The 24,572-nt window shown below is 54.4% G+C and overlaps 1 protein-coding gene across 2 annotated transcripts in view; it reads left to right on the top strand.

Moving 5' to 3' along the window:
- Positions 1–24,572, top strand: part of TOX2 (TOX high mobility group box family member 2) — a 142,673-nt gene that overhangs the window by 33,003 nt on the left and 85,098 nt on the right. The window contains exon 2 of one of the 2 annotated variants that reach the window (XM_056121737.1): positions 18,276–18,341. The exons of the other annotated variant lie outside the window; for it this stretch is intronic. Coding sequence (XP_055977712.1) covers positions 18,276–18,341 — 66 coding nt within the window. The remainder of the gene's footprint in view (positions 1–18,275; positions 18,342–24,572) is intronic. 2 annotated transcript variants of the gene reach the window in all.

Raw genomic sequence — 24,572 nt, 5'->3', positions numbered from 1 at the left:
TGTCTGGACCCCTTCCCTGGATCCTCTCAGCAGTTTGTCCCTAGTTTCCTAGATGGAGCCAGTCTTGTCTTCCCCAAGTCCCTTCCCACCTCAAACCCAAAGACTAGTTTCTGAAATTGCAACTCATATTCTGGACTTCAGTGCCAGCTCCTGGGTGAGCCCTTGACGACCCCAGAGCCCTAGGTCCTCACCAGGCCTGGCCCACTAACCATGATGTTCCCCTGGGCCTCTGACTTCTGCCCGACATGTCCTCCCTCCATCCTCTGTTTCTCGTCAGCCTGCAGGAGGTCAGCTCAGATGCCACCACATCTACCAAGCCCCTCACCCAGCTCTTTTCTCAATGCCCATGAACTCTGGGCCCTTGTAGGCTTCCTAGCTATATTGTAATTTTGTTTTTGTTTTCTTTTTTTTTTGTTTGTTGACTGTTTTGGGGTCACACCCGACGATGCTCAGGGGTTACTCCTGGCTCTGCACTCAGGAATCACTCCTGGTGGTGCTCGGGTGACCATATGGGTTGCCGGGGATCCAACCTGGGTTGGCTGCATGCAAGGCAAACTCCCTACCCGCTGTGCTATCGCTCCAGCCTTATTGTAATTCTTAGTCCTGAGCCCTCACTAGACTATAAACTTCAGGAAGACAAAGCCCATGTTCTGTGCCAAATTCCCAGTTCTTTTGAACACATTTTGTTGTGGTTTTGGTATTGCATTACACCCAGAGGTACTCAGGGGTGACTCCTCACTCTGCACTCTGGAATTGCTCCTAGTGGTACTCAGGGTACCCTATGGGACGTCGGGAATCGAACCTGGGTTGGTTGTGTGCTAGGCAAACGCCCTCCACACTATACTATCACGCAGGTCCCATCTTTTTAACACATTGATGCCGGCATGTACCGTTGGTGGCTCACACTTGGAATGTGGTGCATTCAACACAAATTGCAGCCACAGAGCCAATGGAATAAGCAAGGCTGGGTGTCCTCCTCCTTCTTTAAAATTTTATGCACTGTGATTTGATTTGCAGTATTGATGATGGCAGGGCTCCATGCAGCAAACATTCCAACACCACAGCCTCCACCAGCTTCCTGCCACCAAGTCAACACTGGGTGTCCTTGAGATAATGGGCAGTGTGGGGACAGTATCTGGGGTCCTCTGGGCAGTCACCAAATTGCTTTCCATCCACTGGGAATTGTTTCCCCACGAACCACTCAATTTCAAGACAATAGGATGTGATTCAAGCCTACTTGTCTCCTTATCATAGAATCCTAGACTCAGTTGTACATTTTGCTATTGAGATGCTTGGGGCCACGCAGGGCTGGGGCTCAAACCTTACTCAGGCCAGGCCCCAGCTCTACCCCTTGAGACGCTTCCCCACCCACATTTCCCCCTGCCATGTCTTTGTTGTCTTGGTCTGAGCATCACCGTTGAGGCCCCTGTCTTTTTCGTCTCTCGACATCTTGCTTTCCCTTTAATTTGATCCCGCCGTCCCAACACGGTATATATGAACTGTCTGGTAGTTGGTGCTGATATTTTCTCAGCCCGGCGTCCTTTTCATTCTGCCTTTATTATGCTTCCTTCGGCAGCAGATATTAACGTGTGTCTATTTGAATCTGCCCATCTCCCTCCCTCCATGATTGCTTCAAGGGCTGAGGAAGTTATCTCCCTGCCACAGATCTGATAAACACTCCCTTCCCTTTTCTGCCATTTCCCTAGAACATGACTTCTTGTGTTTCACTCTTTAACCTGTTGGTGGTGACTTTGGCTGGGTGACCGGCCATGGCCGCCGGGTTCCATGTTCCTAGCAGGGCAGGAGAGGGGGACCCTGCTACCCCACCCCCCACCCCCCTCCTGGTGATGGCTTAACTGGCCTTTGTCTCTTTCTTCCTGGAAGGAGGGACAAAGGCATGACCGCGAAGGGTGCGGACTCCGTCTCTGTCTCCTTTTGCTCAGAGGCAGCTCTGGACCCCTAGAGCTGGACCCCAATGCTGCTGTCCTCATTGGCTGGTGAGATGGCAGGTGGACAGCAGGTGGTTGGAGGCTGGGCACCAGCACGCGGTTTTCCCAAGCCACACGTGTCCCTGTGTGCCCGGGTTTCCTCTGCTTTTCTCTTAGGGACACTGACTGCCTGTCTCTTGTGGGCACTGCCAGGCGCCTGGCATTGTGCCCCTCTGCCCTCTCTCAGAGCCATCAGCATCACTACTAACAACCTGCTTCTCCAGTGGGCCCTGAGCCCTGCCTCCGGACCCTTCTGCAGATGCCTATCAAGGAGCGGCCCCTGCCCTTCCACCCTACACCCCCCTTTTCTTGCCCTCCCCACTGCCTCGCTGCGGCTCACAACTGCCCCCCTCGCCCTGGCCTCTTTCCACCTGGTGCTCCATCTCCCCCCAGGGGTCCTGGGTGCTGGTGTCTCTCCTGTCTCCGGGACCCCTCCTTGGACTCTGCTCTTGGGCCCCCATTTCCTTCCTGTCCCTAGGGAGGGCTAGGACCCGGGGTGTAAGAGTTCAAGAGTCAAGAAGGAAGGTGGATGGGGCTGGAGCGATAGCACAGCGGGGAGAGCATTTGCTTTGCACGTGGCAGACCTGGGTTCGATTTCCAGCATTCCCATAGGGTTCTCCAAGCACCGTAAGGAGTAATTCCTGAATGCATGAGCCAGGAGTAGCCCCTGTGCATCGCCAGGTGTGACATCCCCCCCCCCAAAATAAATAAATAAGGAAGGTGGTGGGGGCGGGGAGGGGGGAGCAGGGAGCTCCCAGGACGCCTCCAGGAACACACACTGCCCAGGTGACATGGACCCACCCCATGTGGCACAAGAGGGTCTGAGGGGGTCCTGGCTGTGTGGAGGGAGGGTCATGGGTTCAGCGCCACTCCCCCCACAGAGGCCGAGTGTCCCGCCGCCCCGTGGCCCTGGACAAAGCAGCCGTCCAGGAAAGGGCCATTTCCTGCGTGCTCCGGGGGCCCCCAGGCTGAAGGCAGGGGGCCGGGTACTTGTTTTGCACTGCTGGGTTTGGGGTTAGATGCCCAAGTGCCAAGTGCCGGTGACCTAGAAAAATCTTTCTAGGTCAGATGACACTTTCAAAGTATGTTTTTTTTTCTTTTCTCTCTCCCCAGTTTTTTTTTTTTAACTGCTCCGTGATCAGGGGCTGTCGCTGACATATTTCCCTCCCGACAATACCAGCCCTTTGTGGCATGATTGAGCGCTTGTTTTGTAGCGCTGCAGAGAAAATATCTCCGAGATCATCTGCCGTTCATTGTCTCAGTCACACCCTCCCCCCTGCACCCTCCCCTCGCCGCCCCCGCACCCCCGCAGCCCCCCCCCCACCCCCCCACCCCCACCCCCCCCACCCCCCCCCCCCCCCCCCCCCCCCGTGCACAGACCCACCCCATCGCGTGCTCGTGTGGCTTTTGGTTCATTCATCGTCTTTGGCAAGGATCGGTTTTGGGACTTGTTCCCAGCAGCCTGGATGATAGATAATTGTCAGGCACCAATCCTGGCAGCTCCAGCAGCCTGCGACTGCAGACCACCAGCGTCAGGGAGGAGGTGGGAGGCAGGGACAGCGCTGTGACCACAGGAGGACCAGGGGTCCGTGGAGCCCTGGGCTCCGGCACTGGCTTGGAAGCCTGACTCCATCCCTCTGGAGCGCTGTGCCTGGGGCAGGCTCCTGGATCCAGTCTGGCCTCGGTTTCTTCATCTGCCACAGGAGAGCCTTGACACCCGTCACTCACCTCCTCGGGTGTCTATGGATCATGGGACTTGTCACAGCGAGAAACCGGCATGGCCGGAAGTCAGCACATTGGCTAGGATACTGGAGCAAGAGTGCAGTGGATAGTGCTTTTTGCCTCGCGCGTGGCCAGTTCGATCCCCGGCATCCCCTGTGGTCCCCTCTAGGGAGTGAATCCTGAATGCTGAGCCAGGAGTAACCCCTGAGCATCGCTGGGTGTGGCCCCCAAACAAACAAACAAACACGGGGCCACAATGGTGAGTGTAGCGACACCGTCCCAAACTTCCCGACAGCTCCTTGCTTGACACTCATCCTGCCAGTGGTTGAAGGTTGAGGGGGCTGCCCACGGCCCCCTCCCAGCTGAGAACTGCCCTTAGTGGAAGGAGGGGACCATAATCACCCTTGCTTGGGTAACGGGCAGTGGGCAGATGCTGGCAGCCTGCCCCAACTTGGGACATCTCTGCGGGGCCACCCCACCTTCCCGCTGTCCTAGAGATGGGCCTGGTAATGTTTTGTCCCACTGCCCGATGCTGCTTCCCTCAGTCTAACTACGCTTCCCAGTGGATTTCCCACCATGCTGTCCCAGGCCGTTTTCCTGGGATTCTGCCGGAAACAGCACAGGTCCATCAGTTATAGATGTTTATCTTGGAGGGGGAGGCTGCTCCCAGCTCAGTGCTCAGGGGTTTATTCCTGGGGCTGCTGGGGGGATCATGCAGGGCCAGGGGTCAAACCCAGGGTTCCCATCAGCTAAGCACACTCTGCAGTTCTTGGGGCCCCTCCCTGGCCCCTGGATTGGCTTCAGTGTCCATCTGAAAACATGCGCTGTTACGGGCGGGAGAGGTGGCTTGCTGGGCTGCGAGCCTGCTTTGCATGCAGGAGACCCAGGTTCCAACCCTGGCATGGTATGGCCCAGCCCCTCCACACACTGCCCAGAGTGACCCTGACACACAGAGCCAGGAGTAGCCCCCGAGCCTTGCCTAGTGTGGCCCCCAAACCAAACGACACAGAAGTCACCACCAACAAAACCACCCCCTTTATTTCTCCAGCTCACTTTTTTTTTTTTTTTGCTTTTTGGGTCACACCCAGTGATGCACAGGTGTTACTCCTGGTTCATGCACTTAGGTATTACTCCTGGAGGTGCTCGGGGGACCATTTGGGATTCTGGGAATCGAACCTGGTCAGCCACATGCAAGGCAAATGCCCTCCCCACTGTGCTATTACTCCAGCCCCCTCACCAGCTCACTTTTCCAGAAGGTATTGGAGATGTGACTTTGGGGTTCTCTGTGTCTGCTCCCCGTGTCTGGGCTTGTTCTGCATTCATGAGGACAGAGTTGCATGTCGGGGGGGCGGCCTGGGACGGTCTGTTCTGTGACCTCAGGACAAACCATGGAAACTCACTGAACTGTGGGATGCCCGGAGACCAACCCCCATCCATCCCTTCCTGGCACGAAAGAGAAACTGAGGCTCAAAGTGGCAAGGCCTCACGGGGAGAGAAGCCTCTTTCCTCCTCCCAACCCCCTGCCGTGGGTGGGGCAGTATTGGGGCATTAGGGTCTTGTAACTGCCTCTGTGGGTACCCAGGACAGAGGGCAGGTCTGGCAGAGGGAATCAGCCCTGGCTTCCTGGAGGCGGCAGCATGTAGGTGGATGACTACATGAAGGGAGGAGAGAAGGCATCCTCAGGTGGAAAGTTGAGGGGGCCAGCCTGGGGAGGACACCCCAGCCAGGGTGGCGGATGAGGGGGAGGGTGTGGAGAGCAGCTGCAGGCCAGCTGAGGAGGAGTCTGGCTTTGCACTGTTCCCCAAGTGGGTGGGGAGTGGGTGGGCAGGAGGCTTGGAGGGGTGTGACCTGGGGGAACCAATCAGGGGTCTTGTGTTGTCACCTCTTCCCCCCTGTCTCATCAAGGGTGCACCCAGGAGGTGATTATGGGGACCTGGGAGTGCAGGGGTGCAGGAAGAGGATGGAGGGGCTGGGCAGGGGCTCCCGCCTCACACCAGGCTTTGGGAGAACCAGCGCCAGCTGGGGGAGAGTCCCTACCCTCGCTTCTTCCCACCCCAGAGAGCCCATGCGGGCTCTGGACTCCCCGGGGTGCAGCGGGGACCTCCTGGGAACACAGATTGGCCCTGGGGGAGGCCAGCAACCTGCCCCCCCTTCCCAGGCCCCTGCTCCCCACAGCCCGTTTGGAACCATTCCCCCTCACTGAGGCCAAATGAAAATGTTTGTTGAAAACAACATGTGCATAATTAAAGCTTAATGAGCGCTTGTCTGTTTGGAATGTGCAATTAGATTTATAATCGGGGATGGGAGTGAGCTCCAAATGGCTCTAAATGGAGCTGAGAGAGAGGATAATTTTTGCCATAAATCTGCAGCGATGCAGACGGTGGGTGAGCTACGGCGAGTGGTAAAAACCAGGGCCTGCCGGCTGGGCCTGCCCAGTCCTCCTGGACGTTGCCGTTGGCCATCCCCAAGGTGGGGCTCACTGGACGTCTAGGGCGAAGGGTCTGCGCTGGGTCCAAGTCAGGCTCCGGGCTGTGGTCCTCGAGCTGACGCTGCAGGTGCATCCTGCTCTCCTTGGTCCCCCGGGGGTCCGCAGGCAGCCCAGGAGGCCAACCTGGCACCGCTGGCTGGGATGTGACTTCCCATCGTGGTCCCTGCTGTCCCCAGCTCCATTTAGCTCCGGTGGAGCAAGTGCAACAGCCTCTGGCCTCCAGGAAGTTTTTCCGTGGGCCTCAGTTTCCCCAAGAGCCCCCCTGGGCATTGGATTCCGCTCTTGCAGCTCAGGCCTTCCTTCCTCTGTCCAGGGACCCTGCGTGGGGACAGCGAAGGAAATGCTGGCCCTGGAAGTGATCTGAAATTCTCTCAACAGCCCATCTGAAAAGAGGCAAAAAAGAGACAAGTGACATTAGTTTTAATAACACATTTCAGTCAAACTCGTGTGCTCAAAATGCTATCGTGTCAGCATGGAATCAGGATAAATATATTGACGAGCCATTTTCCATTCTTTGTTGTTCTTGTTATTTTAAGTCTTTGACACCATATGTGTAATTTATACTTAAACACTTCTCAGTTTGAAGGAAGCAAAAAAAAAATATAATAAAATCCATCAATAAAGACAGAGAAAATCAGGGAACTTTGAAAAATAGGGTAAGTAGTAAGTTATGTTAAGGAATTACTTGTCATTTTCAGGTAGGCTAATTGAATTCTGTTTAAGAAAGTACTCTCGACTTTTAGAAATGACTAAGGGAAGACTTGACAGAATAGACGATTGAGGGTTTGCTTTGCAGGGTGTACTCACTGGTTAAGGAAAAAATCATTGAGGGGCTGGAGTGATAGCACAGCAGATAGGGCATTTGCCTTGCACACGGCCAACCTAGGTTCGATTCCCAGCATCCCATAAGGTCCCCTGAGCACCGCCAGGGGTAATTCCTGAGTGCAGAGCCAGGAGCAACCCCTGAGCATCGTGGGGTGTGACCCAAAAAGCAAAACAAAAAAAAAGAGAGAATTAAGCTAGGTAAGGCAACTGTGGCAAACTACCTGTAACCAAATATGATCAGTTTGGTGCATTCTATTATTTTCCCTATATATTTTCAGCAATTAAAACATTTCATAATACAACTGATTTTATGCAGGGATGGGGATGGGGGTTACAGTGGTTGGGCCATCCCCCAAGGTGTTGTTCAAGGGTTATGCCTGGCTCTGTGCTCAAGAGTGACCCCTAGTGCTGCTCGGCACACTGTGTGAGACCGGGTGGAAGAAGCTATGCCCACCTTCCACCCCAGGCCAAGACTGCTCGCAAGGCCAGTGCTCACCTCCTGGACTCTCTGCCCCACAGAACTGATTCCAGGACATTGGAAAGGGCTGGAGAGAGAGAGTCCAGCAGGTAAGGCACTGGCCTTGCACGCAACCAACCTGATTTGACCCCAGGATCCCATATGGTCCCCAGGGCACCACCGGGAGTGATCCCTGAGCACAGAGCCAGGAGTCAGCCCTGAGCACTGCTGGGTATGACCCCAGCCTCCCCCTCCAAATGCAAAAGTCCATACGTGCAGGTCAGTGGAGACCGTCCAGGGCCCTTGTGCTGGGCGGTCATCTTGGCCTGGCCACCACCTGGGCAGCAAAGGTGAGGGCCAGGTGGGTGGTTATTTCTATGCCTAGAAAAATGAGTGGGGCATGGTTCCCCCCTCTTAGGGGTGGTGGGGCTGAGGGACCCTGGCGGGGGGGCTTACCTCTTCCGGGCCTGCTAAACCTGGTAATGCAGGTGGGGGTGTCAGAGTGTTTGGGGCGGGCAGCACCCTGCTGCTGGGCTCAGCATACTCCCAGCGTTGTGGCCTTGGGCCAAGTCCTTAACCTCTCTGGGCCTCAGTCTTAGTGCGGGACTTCTCATTGGCCAGCGTACAAACGAGCATTTTACCCAGCAGTGTGTGGTTGCCAGACTTTGGGAGAGAAACTGGCATTTCCGTTTCAGAAACAGTGGAGAGACCAGCCCCTGAGTGCATTCACCCAGGAGTTTTTTTTTTCTTTTTGGGTCACACCCCACGATGCTCAGGGGTTACTCCTGGCTCTGAACTCAGGAATTATTCCTGGTGGTGCTCAGGGGACCATATGGGATGCTGGGGATCGAACCTGGGTTGGCCATGTGCAAGGCAAATGCCCTTCCCGCTGTCACTCCAGCCCTCACCCAGGATTTTAATGTAAAAATTACCCTGGGGGGGCACTGGAACGAGGTGGGGGGGTGCCGGGGAATGAACTCAGGGCATTTCCCAGTCTTGCTCCTCCCCACTCTCTCCCCACCCTCCACACACCCATGAGTGGTCCACTTTGCAGGCACCTCACTCTGTTCTTCAGCTACAGGAGAGAGGTAGCGCCATCCGCACCTCTGGGTGGAGGGGTGGGAGGTTTTGGGGTTTGGGTGCGGGGTTCCGATGACATACGCAGCAGCTCACACCACTTCCCTGCTCCCTCGGCCGCAGGCCATGTGCTCTGCCGTTTTCCTGTGTTCCTTCATTTCATTCCCGCGACAGTTCGACCCGTTTTCCAGATGAGGAACATTGAGACGCCGTAACTCAGTTGCAAAGGCGTCTGGACTGAAACGCTCGATTCTAGGCAGCCTGGCGTCAGGCCTGTGTTTATCACCACCTCGCTGTCACGTTTCCCAAGGCGCTGGCCGGGGCCCGCAGGTCTGTCCCTGGTCCATTGATGCTGTGCCCGCACCTGCTTCGTCTCCCTGATGTGTATCTCTTAGTGAAGCTTCTGTGTCAAACCACACTCTCCGCCAGGCTGGGGCACGGCCGCCCCTGGCCCGCCTCTCTCAACAGGGCCGTGTTTTATCCGTGTGAACAAGAGTTCTCACGGCCTGTTGTGGTATGGCGGGGGCCCACACTGCTTTGATGGTCCCCCTCCAGATCTCGGGGAGGCCCCGCTCACCGGCGGGCTGAGCCCTGTGCTTCAGAGTCTTTGATCTGTCGCTGTGTGCAGGTCTGGGCCAGCAGCCTTCCAAAGAAGGTAGCCACAGTCGAGGCCAGGTTGGGGGAAAGCTCCCTGTGCCAGCCAGGGGCTCCCCTGGACTTTGGGGTGTCTGGGATGCTGCACTGAGGTGCCCATGTCCAGCTCTGGGAGGAGGTCTGGGAGACACTCGGTGCTCGCGGTTCTGTGCTCACAGCAGCTGTGTCTGTCAGACTCACTGCATCTGGCCATACCTGTGTGTCTGCTGCTATGGAGCTGACAAGGAACCCACCATTCCCAGGGTCCCTCTCTCAAAACAAACTTTTCCCCACTGTCATCCTCCCTGGGCAAGATCAGCCCATTCTCGGGCAGCTGAGACAAGGCGCTGAATTCTCTTCCCGGCTCTGCCAAGCTCCCGTCTCTGAATCAAGCCGGGCAGGTGTGCGCAGGGCCCAGGGTAGTGTGGCATCCCCGGAGCGGGATTTGCAGAAGCGGGTGGTCCTGGGGCTGGCTGGCCCCAATCCTTTGTCTCTTGGCCCTCAGAGGCAAGGACCATGAGGTTGGCACTCACTGGATGGCAGGTAGGCTGGGTTGCAGACAAGTTCCTTGGCTGCGACTCCTTGTTCCCGTTTGGGGTCTTTGACCAGTAACGCACCTTTTGCAGATTTGGGGACCAGAAATGCTTCCTTCCCCTAAGCTTCCTCCAAAGACAGAGGCTTCCGGAGGGCAGGGCTGGGTTGCCACGGGAGCTGCATGCAGACAACAAGTCCTCCCCGGGTACTAGTCAGCGAGGAACAAGCATTGCCCCTCGACAGCCTCTGCGTGTCTTTGCCTTCCTTTGAGCACTGCAGGATGAGCTCCATGTACTGCCGAGGTCATGCTGTGGGTGTGAGGCTCTGTGGGGTCCCCGGGATGTGAGGCAGAGAAGGTGGAGACTGGTTGCATTTTGCTGCAGTGCTTTTTTTTTTTTCACTTTGGTTTACACCCGGTGATGCTCAGGGCTCATGCACTCAGGAATTACTCCTGATGGTTGCTCGGGTGACCCTATGGGATGCTGGGAATCGAACCCGGTTCGGCCGCGTGTAAGGAAATGCCCTACCCCCGTGCTGTCGCTCCAGCCCCTGCTGCAACACATTTCAATGAGGCCTGAGAAGCGGGAGTGGGAGGAGGGAGGCAGGCCTGGAGGCCCCGGAGGCATGGGTCAAGGTGAAGATCTGCCCTGGACAGGAAGTGACACTTCACTTTGACACCTTGGAGAGAAGAGGGTCAGGATGGGTGTGAGGTTGGATAATGGGGGGAGGAAGGAGCCAAGGGAGGGGGTGTCCGAATGCCTCAGAACTAGGGCCCGCGAATTCTGTGCTGGGCTGAAGGAGGTGGGACTGCTTCAGCGGGCGGGCGTTTGTCATGGAATAACAATAATAACAACATTGATTAAGCGCCTGTCCAAAGCTGTTATTGTTACTAAACGCTATGTTGCAGATATTCATTCACTCATCTCGGATGACATGCCAGGAGCCTCATTCACTATACCACGGTATCACTGTCATCCCATTGTTCATCGTTTTACTCGAGCAGGTGCCAGTAACGCCTCCATTCGTCCCAGCAACCTCTCCCTACTCGTCTTTGCCAATGCTGCCATATTGGAGGCTCTTTCAGGGTCAGGGAAATGAGACCTGTTATTGTTACTGGTTTTGGCATATCGAATACGCCACGGGGAGCTTGCCAGGCTCTGCTGTGTGGGCAGGATACTCTCCGTAGCTTGCTGGGTTCTCCGAGAGGATATATATATATATTTTCCCTCATTAGGTGGGAATAATTCATGGCTACCATCATTACCATTTTGTAGGTGAGGACACTGAGGCCAAGGGGTGGGAGGCACCAAATTCAAGGCAAGTTGGCAGCACTAAAGGGGCAGAATCGATACTCAGGCTCAGGGATCAGTGCTGCCAGCTCTGTCATTTTGCACACAGAAGTTAAGTCTGAAGCTAACTTGGGCTGGAAGCCTGGAGGTTAGACCCAAGAGGAGGGGGTTTGTAAGAACAAGCAAGACCATTAAGATTGGAGTGCATAGCCAGAGAAGAGGAAAACACCCCAGCATGAGTTGGGTTTCAGAGGATAGGGGAAGGCAGGAGGGGGTGTCCCAGCTCAGACACCATGTGCAAAGCCAAGGACACAGGAGCTTCCTGCAGCATTGAAGGTCACCTCGGAGCCAGGACCCACTGGTTCTGCTGGGGCATGACAGCGGTGTTCAGGGTGCAGAATACTGCAGGGTTTTGATCAGAGCAGTGTGGTCGCTGGCAAAAGATGGCAATAAGAGCCAGACTGGAAGATGGATTGGGTGAGGGTGGGGAGTGGGGGATGGGGGAGGGGAGCTGAGCCCAAAATTTCTCTGCAGGTTGTTGAAAAACAGAGGGATTTGGGAGGGAGGAGTTTAGCATCCAGTTCAAAGCACTGACTTTGGACTGTCTGCAAATGACATCTTCTTTCCTGCACGGGGAGCAATGGACAGAGAGCCTTGGAGGTGTCATGGATATGGTGTTGGGTGTGTGGAATTTGAAGTGTTTGTGGACCAAATGGCGCAATGTCCATTGGAAAGTTGTACCTTGGAGTCTGGTAGTTGTTTGCCTAAAGACGAGTGTTGGAGCTGTGTCACATGTCACAGCTCTGAGAAGGCGGGTGGGACTCCAGGAGTGTTTGCCAAAGTGGATTGATATGGCACCCCTCTGGATCCATGGTTGAGGGGGGTGTTTGGTCCTGGTATGAGATGCATTTGGGTGTGTGTGTGGTGGTGGGGGGGGAGAAGTTCTGTTTGTTTGCTTAAAGATGGTAGATTTCCAGTGGGGCACCGGGCGATTTTTTTTTCTGGAAAGGGGACAGTGGACCAAAGTAAGTTTGGGACCATCTGATCTAGGGAAAAGTGTTACCTCCGTGAGAAAGAAGTAATAATCTACTTACCCATGCAACACACTAATTCAGCCATTCTCCCTATTCAGGCATATGTCCAGGCATCACACACGCCCCTCCCAGTCACGCATTGTGTATATTATCCACCACCCCAGACACCTTCCGATTCAGCAGTATTTTCAAGGCAGTTATCCTATCTCACCCACCCATCCATGTATCCCTCTGATCTCAGCCATCTGCTAATAAAACTCAATTACACATTTTCCCATTCATCTAAGTATTCATCTATCCATCCGACCATCTATTCATCTGCCCATACACCCATCCATCCATCCATCCCTCCATTTATTTATCTATTCATCCACCCATTCATCTGCTCATCCATCCATCCAACCAACCATCCATCCAACCATCTCTCCACCCATACAACATCCACCTAACCATCCATTCATCCAACTAACCATCCGTCCATCCCACCTAACTTCTATTATTAGCTGCATAAAAGTTTATCTACTGAACAACCTAACTGACCCGTCTGTCCCATTCATTCCTCAAAGGACTCCTCTTCATTTTCATCCTTTCTCCTTCCCTCCTCCCTCCCTTCCTTCCTTTCTACCGACTCACCATGCCCCACTCCTCTGACTCATCCCTGCCATTTCCTGCTCTGTTCATTGTGGCAACCATAAGCACTTGAAATAATAGCTAGTCTAAGCTGAGGTGTACTATATGGCAAACAAACATATACTCGGTTTCAAAGGCTCCTCCCCCATAATATAAATTCATCGCAATCATAATTTTTCTATTGACTACATTTTGAAATCATATGCAAGTCATTCGATTAAATAAAATATGGCTCTTAACCAATTTTACCTATGCATATTAATTGGTTAACTGTGACTGCTAGAAATTTGACTCTTACATTTGTGACTTCAATTATGTTTCTATTGGGCTGTGATGAGATATATGGTCACTTCTCTGCCATCTATTCCTATCTTTCACTGTTATAAGTGTGTGGTTCTCTGGACCATAAAAATGAGGAAACTTGGGACTGGAGCAATAGCACAGCGGGTAGGGCATTTGCCTTGCACGCGGCCAACCCGGGTTTGATTCCCAGCATCCCATATGGTCCCCTGAGCACCGCCAGGGGTAATTCCTGAGTGCAGAGCCAGGAGGAACCCCTGTGCATTGCCGGGTGTGACCCAAAAAGCAAAAAATAAAAATGAGGAAACTGAGGCTTGGGGTTGTTAAGGGGCTGGCCTGAGTTGGCCCAGAGCCGGGTCAGGATAAGAATCTCTTATCTTTCACCTTGGCTGCCTACTTGCTACATTTTCATAAACAATTTTTGAGAAAAAGGAATGGATTGGAACAGGATGCAGGAGGCTCTGTGGCCAAGGAGCCTCGGGCAGCGGGCAGAGCCCTTGAGATGTCTGTGACCAGAGTCCCCGGAGGCTGCCAGGAAAGGGTTATCCCCAGGCAGGCGATATTTGCAAAAATATGGGTTCTTTCAGATTCCAAAACTCATTTCCATGACAAAACTCTTGGGAAGAGAAGATGAAGGCTGGGCTTCTGCAGAACAATCTTCCAGCTGTAATGAGGACCGAGGATGGCAAGGGGAAAAGGGAATTATAATTAGAATATGAAATGGGGAAAATTAATCTATTCCAGCTCGTGGTAAGAGGATGTTCTCCTGGCCTTTCAGGGAAATTCTTGGGTCGCTGCTTCTCTCTACACTTTTACTTTTCACCTTTTGAAGCAGCTCGAAGGCTGTGTGATGTGAAAGGAGGTATTTGGCGGATGGGGCTGGTGGCAGGCAGGTTTGGAGTGCCCGACGGCTCGGCGCGTTTCTGCCCGTGCCTGCGTCCCCGTGTGCATGTGGGTGGGTTGTGTTCCCACAGCTGCAGAGGCAGGGATGTGTGTCCACCTCCAGACCTGCTCTGCGTGGGTACCCTGGGGATTGGCAGGGAGGGGGAGGTGTGCCCTTGTGTGGGTTGGTGCAGGTATGACCTAGCAACATGAGTTGCCCCTGCCTTGTGCTGCGTCTCCCATCCAGCCAGGGCACAGAACCACCAGCCTTTATGCTTGATAGATCCCCAGCTCGTCTGTGCATGCAGAGAAGGCAGCTGGGTGGCTTCTCCCCTTGAAGTGCATGTCCTTGTAGAACCTAAGAAGAGGGCGCTGGGGGGTTGGAGCAACAGCACAGCAGATAGGGTGTTTGCCTTGCACGTGGCCGACCCAGGTTCGATACCCAGCATCCCATATGGTCCCTCGAGCACCGTCAGGAGTAATTCCTGAGTGCATGAGCCAGGAATAATCCCTGTGCATCACTGGGTGTGACCTAAAAAGCAAAAAGAGAAAAGAAGAGGGCACAGGGACCAAGTGAGAGTCTGAGGTCTGCGCTCTGCCTTCCACCCCTCCCCTCCTCCAGGGATATGGCACTACAGTAAATCAGCTCCCCTGCCCCACTTTCCGGCCTCTGTTCATGGCTGTGCAATGGTCAGGTCTTCCCCAGTGTACTCCAGGGGGTGGGTCACACGTGTGCCCCTCTGGCTCACCAAGTCCAAGGCTGTCCCTGTCCTGGGGACTGCCCCGCCAGAAGCCAGACTTCCTGTCAAGGCACCTCTGGGAAGCCCACTGTGGGCCCTGGACCTGTCTCCTTGGCACACACTCGTGACAGCCCACAATCAGGCTTGAGCAATAGTACAGCAGGTAAGGCGTTTGCCCTGCATGCAGTGGGCCCAGGTTCGATTCCCAGCATTACTTATAGTCTCCTGAGCACAGGCAGGATTAATTGCTGAGTGCAGAGCCAGGAGCAACCCCTCAGCATTGCCAGGTATGACCCAAAATTTTTTTTTAAGCCTACAGTTTCCTGTCCTCCACCTAGGGCCATTCTCTGGGATGACCCCACCCCAGCCTCTCACAATACTTCTGCACATGGGTGCTGGGGGTGGGGAGGCAGAACCTGCACTATCCTGGTTCTCAGCAGAACTCCTGGGGGTCTCAGAGTCAGGGTTCACAAAGGGGCCCGAGGAAGGACAGACTCTACTCTGAAGTCTAGTTCTCTAACCCTACCATCCAGACAATTGCTTGTCCTCTCAAATTTTGCTTAGTTTTCATCCACCCTTTCATCTATCCATCAACCATCCATCCATCTACCCATCCATTCATCTATCCATCCATCAGTCCATCCATCTGCTCATCCATCCTCCCACCCATCCATTCATTCATACACCCTCCCATCTATCCATCTTCTGTCCGTAAGTCTGTTCATCTGTCCGTCCATCCATCCATCCATCCATCCATCCATCGAACCATCCATCCATCCATCCATCCATCGAACCATCCATCCATCGAACCATCCATCCATCCATCCATCGAACCATCCATCCATCCATCCATCCACCCACCAATCCATCCTCCCATCCAACCATCTATCCATCCATCCATCCCTCTTCTCATCCTTCCACCCTCCCATCCAACTATCCATTTATCCTTCCATCCTCTCATCCATCCATTCATCCATCTGTCCATCCATCCATCCATCCATCTGTCCATCCACCCATCCATCTGCCCATCCATCCGTCCATCCATCCATCCATCCACCCACCATCCATCCATCCTTCCATCCAACCATCTATTCATCCTTCCATCCCCTCATCCATCCATCCATCTGTCCATCCACCCATCCATCTGCCCATCCATCCGTCCATCCATCCATCCATCATCCATCCATCCATCCATCTACCCGTCCATCCGTCCATCTGTCTGTCCGTCCACCCATCCATTCATCCACCCATCCATCCATCCATCCATCCACCCTCCCATCCATCCTCCCATCCAACCATCTATCCATCCATCCATCCCTCTTCTCATCCTTCCACCCTCCCATCCAACCATCCATTTATCCATCCATCCATCCATCCACCCACCATCCATCCATCCTTTCATCCAACCATCTATTCATTCTTCCATCCCCTCATCCATCCATCCATCCATCCATCCATCTGTCCATCCACCCATCCATCTGCCCATCCATCTTTCCATCCATCCATCCATCCATCCATCCATCCATCCATCATCCATCCATCCATCCATCCATCCACCCATCCATCCATCCATCTGTCTGTCCGTCCACCCATCCATTCATCCATCCTTCCATCCATCCATCCATCCACCCATCCACTCGTCTCTGTCCATCCTTCCATCCATCCTCCTGTCCATCCATCCATCATCCATCCACCCATCCTCCCACCATCCACCCACACATTCACCTGCCCACCCACCAAGTCACAAGCATCATGGGACCTCTGCTCTGTGCCAGGCTGTAGTCTTGAAGCTTGGGAAGTGGCGATATGCAGTGGGGCGGGAATTCCTCACCACCAGGAGCCTCTGCTTTAGGAAAGGGAAGTGAACTCTAAGCTGGGAACTAAATAAATCACTGAATGATGGTAAGTGCTAGATAGTCCAGGACTGTCAACAAAGACCATGTGCAGTGAGGCACAGGGCAGGGAAGGTGCTGGGGCGCTCAGAGCCCCCAAGGCAGAAGGCATGAGTGTGTGCTTGTGTGGAGCAGGGCTGCCCACTGAAGGAGGTGCAAGGAGACTTTGTGTGAGTGTGGGGTGGGAGTGTAACCACCCTCAAGAGAGCCACGTGGCCCCGTCGAGTCACCATGCATTGGACCTGTGGGGTGACCCCAGCTAATGATGTGGACAAGCTCACCCCCAAGCACAATAGTGAGAAGACAAAATACTGAAAATAGCAAAGGGCTGCAAGCAACTCAACTGCCCATGCACCCCACCGGCTTAATGGACATGGCGCATCCACACTGCAGAATCCATAGCATCAGAAGCCAGAACTCGGTCCCATAGAATACAAAATGGGTAGCTCAGGGGAAAATAAGGTGCAAAACAGTGTGTGTAGTAAGCCAGCTTTGGTGTGATAGAAATGACTCACCCACACCTGTTGCGGAGATGCTCTCTTAAGGGCACAAGGCGGCTGGAACACTGTAGAAGGCTCTGGGGGTGAGGGGTGGGCAGGCGGAAGTGAGGTGGGAAGGAAATTTTTCACTGTGTTGCTTTGTGGGTGCTGGGAATTTTGCACTCTGTGAGTACAGCCTAATTAAAAAAAAATAAGTAGAGGCACCGTCACCTATTTTGCAATCAAAATAGGATGGCCAGCGGCCTTGGTGCCCCACCCTGTCCTGCAGCTGGCCAGTGTGCCCCTCTCCCAGCTGTCTGGAGCACTGCCTGCTGCAGGCTCACAGCTGGCGCACCTCTCTAGAGAACCAGCCCTGGACAAACGGGCTGACCATGCCCAGAAGGGTCTAGAAGGGTCTGCCTCCTGACATTCCCCCAGGGTCACCCAGAGCCAGGGACCGATTCTGTGGGCTGCAAAGACCCGCCCCTGGATTCCAGCCAGGACCCACTTTGGTGTGGTCATGCCCCAGAGCTCCTGAGGGACCGAGCGCCAGCTGGCCTCCAGCTGGACCATGTCACTGCTCAGTCCCCTTCTCTGTCCTGCTGTGCTTTGGAATCCTTGCCTTAGGCTCTCGGCCTGTAGGGAGCCGATGTGGGGGGGGGGGGAGGAGGCGCCTCTCTCAAAGGAAGGACTCTGGAGTGGGGTCACCTGTTCCCACTACTTCAGCCAGGCACCATGTGGAGAAGGGACTATGGTCACTGTCATCCCCCTCTGACAGAGCAGGACCCAGCGGGGCCGGGTGGTTGCGAGCATGGGCTTCCCCAGCTGTTCTGAGAGGGCGTCCAGCATCTGTCCTGACGGCTTCTCAGAACACAGCCTGGCCTGGTCCTCTCTGCCTGTGACCGCTGAGAGATAGGGCCACTAGGATGCTCAGCCCTGGAGGGTAGACTCGGGGCCAGTTGGCATCGTTCTGGAGCCCTGGCGAGCTCGGCCTCTCTCGAGCTGTAGTTCCAGCTCTCGCTGAGAGCCTGATGTCATGCTGGCCCAGGGAGGTGCTTGCATACTCCCTGGCATGGGGAGCTCAGTACCTGCAGAGGCCACCTGCAATGGCATAAGCATGCTTTGTTGCCCCTGCCCTAGGGCTGCCCTGCTGAAGTGGGCCCTGGGCCTTCAAGCTTGGACCTTTGTCCCGTGGCCCCCGGGTCCTTTGCCGCACCTGCAGCCAGTCCTCTTGGCCTCTTCTGGCCTCTTGCCGGGGCTGTCCTGAGGACCTTTTGCTCAGAGCCGCTTCTCTCTTTGTTTCAGTTTGATGGTGACGGTGCCTCCGTGGGGATGAGTGACGGAAGCCCGGAGCTCCTAGCAACCAGCCAGGTGGGTGCCCGTCCTCCCCGAGTGCGCTCTGGCCTGGGGCTCCGGGGCGGGGCCCGGCCCACTCCTGTCCACTTGCAGAATGGACATTAGTTGAAACTCCTTGCTGAATTATCAGTGAACGTTGGTAAACGTCAGAGACATGGTCCACATTCCTAGACCCACACAGCCCCGACTCTCACCAGCAGCCCGGGGGACAGAGGCAGGGTGTTCTGGGGTTCCGGGGAGGGTCCTGTTCTGGCTGCAGACAGGGGCTGCCACAAGCAGTAGGGCCCTGGAGGGCAGTGCCAGCCGAGCCTGTAGGGTGGCAGTTGCAGAAGGTGCTGGTGGCAGACCAGGAGACTTGGGATCATACTGAGGACCATCCCCGGAACTGACCCTCTTCCGCTGCAGTCCCAGTGGGGTGGCAGCACCCACACTTTCCAGCTGGGGAACCAGAATCTGTGGCTCAAAATACGGACGTGTCTTCTGTGCAGACATAGAGGAGGGAGTCAGGACTGTGGCGCTCTAGTTGGTTGGCGGGGGGGGCGTTCTCATCCCGGAGGTGCCATGCTCAGCCGAGGGTGCTCTTGAGGGGTCATACCATACCCTTCCTGACCATGCTCTTTTTTTTTTTTGCTTTTTGGGTCACACTTGGCAATGCACAGGGGTTACTCCTGGCTCTGCACTCAGGAATTACTCCTGGCGGTGCTCAGGGAACCATATGGGATGCTGGGAATTGAACCCGAGTCGGCCGCGTGCAAGGCAAACGCCCTACCCGCTTTGCTTGCTATCACTCCAGCCCCGACCATGCTCTTTTTTATAAATTTTATTTATTTATTTATTTGCTTTTTGGGTCACACCCGGCGATGCTCAGGGGTTACTCCTGGCTTTGCACTCAGGAATCACTCCTGGTGGTGCTTGGGGGACCATATGGGATGCCTGGAATCGAACCCAGGTCAGCCAAGTGCAAGGCAAACGCCCTACCCGCTGTGCTATTGCTCCAGCCCCTATTTTTAATTTTTAAAAAATTTGTTATTATTGAATCACTGTGAGGTACAGTTACAGACTTACAAACTTTCGTGCTTGCGTTTCAGTCATACAATGATCAAGTACCCATCCCTCCACCAGTGCCCATTTTCCACCACCAATGGTCCCAGCATCCCCCCCATCACCCCCACCCTGTCCCCTACACCCTACCCCACCTCTGTGGCAGAGCATTCCCTTTTGTTCTCTCTCTCTCCTTTTGGGTGTTGTGGTTTGTAGTAGAGGTATTTCATGTTCGGTCTATAGTCTACTTTCAGCCTGCATCTCCCATCCCAAGCGTTGGCCATGCCTCTTGCAGAGCTACCTTGACCAGCTCTCAGGGTGCCAGCCTGCAGCCCAGTGGGCTCACCCCAGCTCCTGGGATGCATGTTGGGTAAGAGCCAGCTGAAGTTGTCCAATCAGCTGTGACCTGGCATGTGACCCCAGAAATGTGGTCATTGGAGACTAAACCCCCAGATTCCCGCTGCCTGTCCCACTACTCCACCTGCCCTCCCCCTATTCTGGGCCCACCTCCAGATGAGCTGTGTGCCCACTTAAATGCAGAGGGTGTGAGGGTGCAGGGCTTTCACGGGGAAGGTAGACTCGGGGGATGCCCCTTCTGATCTCTCCAGGCTGGGGTGCATAGTCTCTCGGCGAGGAGGGGAGACAGCAAGCTTAGCCTGTGACAGGGTGGCCACTTTCCTCAGGGACAGTCCCCGGGCATCCTCATGGTGGCCCTCAGAGATGGTCGGTGCCCTCCTTCCACCCAGTTTATTTTATTGATTTTGTTCTGGGGAGCCACACCCAGGGGTGCTCAAGTCTTCCTTCCGGCTCTGCATATAAGGATCACTCCTGGAGGGTCTTTGGGCACCATGTGGGATACCAAATACTGAACCCAGGTCAGCTCCATGCAAGGCATGTGCCTTAACCTCTGTGCTATCCCTTTGGCCTCTAAGTCCAGTTGAGTGGGGAGGCCCTTGGAGCACTTCGGTATTTGTGGGCTCAGCCAGAGAAGGAACGGGGCTCCTCCTCAAACTTTGGTTCCCCCCTGTAGTGGAAAAGGCTTACTCCCCGAGGGTCTCATGGTCAGAATCTCCCCAAATCCGAGCTGTATAAAGAAGGCATCAAGAGGGCTGGGGCGATAACTCAGGGCTTAAGGCATTTACCTTGCACACAGCCAGCCAGGTGTAATCCCAACACCACACACAATCCCTTAAGCCCCTCCAGGAGTGATCCCTGAGCACAGAGCTGGGAGTAAGCCCCGAGCCCAGTTGGGTGTGTCCCCAAGACAAGAAAAAAGAGAAATGAAGGAAGGAAAAGAAGGCACCCTCAGAGTTCGCTGAGTTGACTGAGTTACTGGTTCCGATGCTGAGTTCCTGGGTGCCCCCGCCACACCGAGGTCTGGTTGATGGTCACCTGGGTGGCCATCTGGTGCGTTCAGATGGGCGGCTCTTCTTGAGGTTGTGCCGATGGCTGAAAGGCTCTGAGGCATGGGGGAAGTTGAGTTGCCTCTTGCCCTCCCCCAGGCTCACGGGGACCTTGTTCAAGTGGAGGGAGAGGGGCTCGCCGTTCAGCGAGCGCTAAAGCCCCAAGATTTCTCGAGGCTCAGAACTGGCTCGTGACTACTTATAGCACATCTGAGTCCCAGTGACAAGTGGCAGGGCTGGGGCAGATTCTCGGGATGGGGACAGAGGCTTCCTGGCATGAGAGGAACTGTGTTCTGTGACCTGACAAATGATCGTGCGGCCCCTGTGGGATGCAGTTCATGCAGTATTGCTGAAGGATAACACACTTCTCTGGGGTCCGTGGCTTCCGTGGCTCAGTGGGCTTCACTCCTCGCCTCTATTTCCTAATAGTGAAAGCTCTGTATGTTTCCTCCAGTCTTTCCACTGGACTAACTGGAAGGCAGCCATATGGATATGTGTGTGCGCACGCGCGCGCACACACACACACACACACACAGACACACATGCGCCTTCATGGGGTGTAACCTCATCAACTGTACTATTGTACTGCCCAAGAATAAACAGCCTAAAGGGCATAGAAAACGTTTTCTGTGAGACTGTAGAGAGCCATGAGGTTTGCCTGTTCTAGTTTATTTGTTGGGCACCAATAACACAACGCTCTGCATGGGGGGTGAAAGCGTTTCTGAAAGACGGTGACTTCTGCATCTCCCCATCGGGGCCAAGCCCCCTCTCAGCTGTAATGCATCTCCTGGAACCCCACCTCTTTATTTAGAAACTGGAGCCAAGACTGAGGCTCTTCCAGGATACCGTGTTCGCCAGCCGGGCCCCTTTGGTCAAACTCTTAAACCCGTCTCTTTTTGGGGTGCGATACTCCTTTTGCAAATCCATGCTCCACTGTCTGGTTTGTGCAAAACTTTGCATGAGACCCACATGGCTGCTTAAGCTGTCACCCAGCTCCCTGTCCCTGCTGGGCCTGCTCTGTGTGTGTGTGTGTGTGTGTGTGTGTGTGTGTAGGAGTATGTGTATGGATGTGTATGCATGCATATATGTATGTGTGAGCATGTACGTATGAGTGCAGACCCTGGCCAGGCGTTACCTGGTTATGTGGCCTCTTCCTGGAGGAGGCTGATGAGGAAGGGATCAGGCTTGGGACCTAGTTGATCTGGACTCACATCCAGTGAGAGGATTCTCTGAGGCCCTTTGCTGCCCACCTCCTAAGAGGTTGGGGTACAGGAAGGTGAACTTGTCAGTGCATCTCCCAGAGTACCTTTCTCCTGCCGGTGGACCTCTTACCTAGATGTCAGTGTCGGCTTCTAACTGGTCACCACTGGCCCTTCTCGGGAGCATGGGGAACCGGGAACCCGGCACAGGTGGAGGGGTGGTCAGAGATGGCAGGTCCCCTGTTTCAGGGGATGCAGTTCTTTTTTTTTTCTTTTTGAGTCACACCCAGCAGTGCTCAGGGGTTACTCCTGGCTCATGCACTCAGGAATTACTCCTGGCGATGCTGGGGACCATATAGGATGCTGGGGATCGAACCTGCGTCAGCCATGTGCAAGGCAAACACCCTACCTGCTGTACTATCACTCCAGCCTCAGGGGTGCAGTTCTTGAGTCTGGTGGAGCATCCGTCGAGACCCTCCTCCTTGCTCAGCTCCTCCCGGGACTGTTGTTCCCCACCCTTCCCTTCTCAGTCTCCCTTGCAGGAACCCCCGTCTCAGCTGGCTCTGAGGGAGACAGTGGGGAGAACCAGGGCTGGAGACAAGGCGGCTTTCCATTGTTTGTGTTATTGTCAAGAATGTTTCACACGCACCAGGGGAATCTCCGTTCCTTCTCGTGCTCATTGACAACTCAGCGCCCCTGTGAGCTGTTTCCGCAGTTGGGAATCCCCGGGCCATTTCCACCCGTTTCTTTCCTCTGGGTTGTCTTGGCATGGCCTTCCCAGCACTGGTAGAATCCCCACACTGGTGACTCGAAAGGCCGCTAATGTTGAAGAGTTCACACTTGGGGGCTGGGGCAATAGCACAGCAGGGAGGGTGTTTGCCTTGCAGGCAGCCGACCTGGGTTCGATTCCCAGCATCCCAAATGGTCCCCCAAGTACCACCAGGAATGCAGAGCCAGTAGTAACCCCTGAGCATAGCCGGGTGTGACCCAAAAAATAAAAAATAATAAAATAAAATGTGAAAAAAAAAGAGTTCACACTTTGTGGGTAGGGCACTTGCCTGGCGTGTAGCTGACCTGGGGTTGATTCCCGGAACTACATATGGTGCCCCAGTCCTTGGGCACCCTGACCCTTGGTGCCGGGCACTGCTGGGTGTGAGCCTTACTCTCCTCCCCCCCTAAAAAACCCTCAAGATTTAACTTTTTCCCTGAGAATTATTATTGAAAGAACTTATTTGTATGTGTAATGTGTGTACAGTCTGTAGTTTCCAAAACTCTCAGTGGTGAGAGTGGTTGTGGGGAAAACAAGCGGGTGTGTGTGTGTGTGTGTGTGTGGTGGGGGGTGACATAAGGCTAGGAGCAGGATGATATTGTCATAGATTGTGACTGAGGCAGAGGGACCTGAGATGGGTTTGGGAAATACAGTGGGGAGGTCTGGAGGATGCTGGACTCTGACGGTGAGAAAAATGACAGAGGAAAAGATGTGTGTGTGTGTGTGTGTGTGTGTGTGTGTGTGTGGCGGAGTGGGGCGGGGGGTTAACCTGGCTTCTAGCATGAGCTGATGGCCTCACCTGCTGGGTTCTGCTGTGAGTTGGAGAAGGCCAGGTGTAGGAAAAGGACAGGGTTAGACTCGCTCAGGCAGCCACACAGGAGGTGGCGGTGCCCTGCTGGGTAGTGGGCCATCAGACTCTGCGACTCATGCAGGAAGTAGCTTCAGTCCGGGGTACCCAAACCTGGATGGGTGAAGTCGCGCAGAGAGAAGCAAGAGGAAGAAGGCTCGATGGCAAAGTGTGAGTTGAGGAAGGAGTCAGTGATGCTGGAAATCGTGGGTGGGAGAAGTTAGGAGCGCAGGAGTCTCCAGGGGTGGAGGGGGCTTTGTAGTCAAAGCTCCTTTTCTTTTCTTTTTTCTTTTTTCTCTTTTTTTGGTGTGGGGGGGTCACATGTGGTGATGCACAGGGGTTACTCCTGGCTCATGCACTCAGGAATCACTTCTGGCGGTGCTCGGGGGACCATATGGGATGCTGGGAATCGAACCCAGGTCGGCCGAGTGCAAGGCAAACACCCTCCCCGCTGTGCCCCTAAAGCCCCTGAAGCTTCTTTTCTCAAAGATCAATTTGGTTCCTAGAAAGTCATTTTGAAATAAATCAGAGAATTGCATGCCCTCAAGGAAACCACCGAGCCATTCAAAGCACCCGCTCTGGATTGGGAAAGACATTTGTGTGACTCAGAGTCTTTGAGAAAAGAGATGAAAAACAACTTTCGTAAGGTCCAAACTTACAGAGTCAAAAGACAATGAGAAATTGGGCAAGCGGGGCTGGAGCAATAGCACAGCGGGGAGGGCGTTTGCCTTGCATGTGGCCGACCCAGGTTCAATTCCCAGCATCCCATAGGGTCCCCTGAGCACCACCAGGGGTAACTCCAGAGTGTAGAGCCAGGAGTAACCCCTGTGCATTGCTGGGGATGACTCAGAAAGAAAAAAAAAAGAAATTGGGCAAGCATAGTTCCGACTGCTGATAGATGAAGGTCTGAAGGTCTGATTACCCTAATATCAAGAGTCCCCCGAAACCAATTCCAAAAGCCTTGTTCGGAAAATGGACAAGTGATAT

This window comes from Sorex fumeus, unplaced genomic scaffold, assembly GCF_029834395.1.
Source record: "Sorex fumeus unplaced genomic scaffold, SorFum_2.1 ptg000044l, whole genome shotgun sequence".
NCBI lineage: Eukaryota > Metazoa > Chordata > Mammalia > Eulipotyphla > Soricidae > Sorex > Sorex fumeus.
The sequence above is the reverse complement of the archived record's forward strand: the minus strand, read 5'-3'. Positions and strand labels throughout refer to the sequence as shown.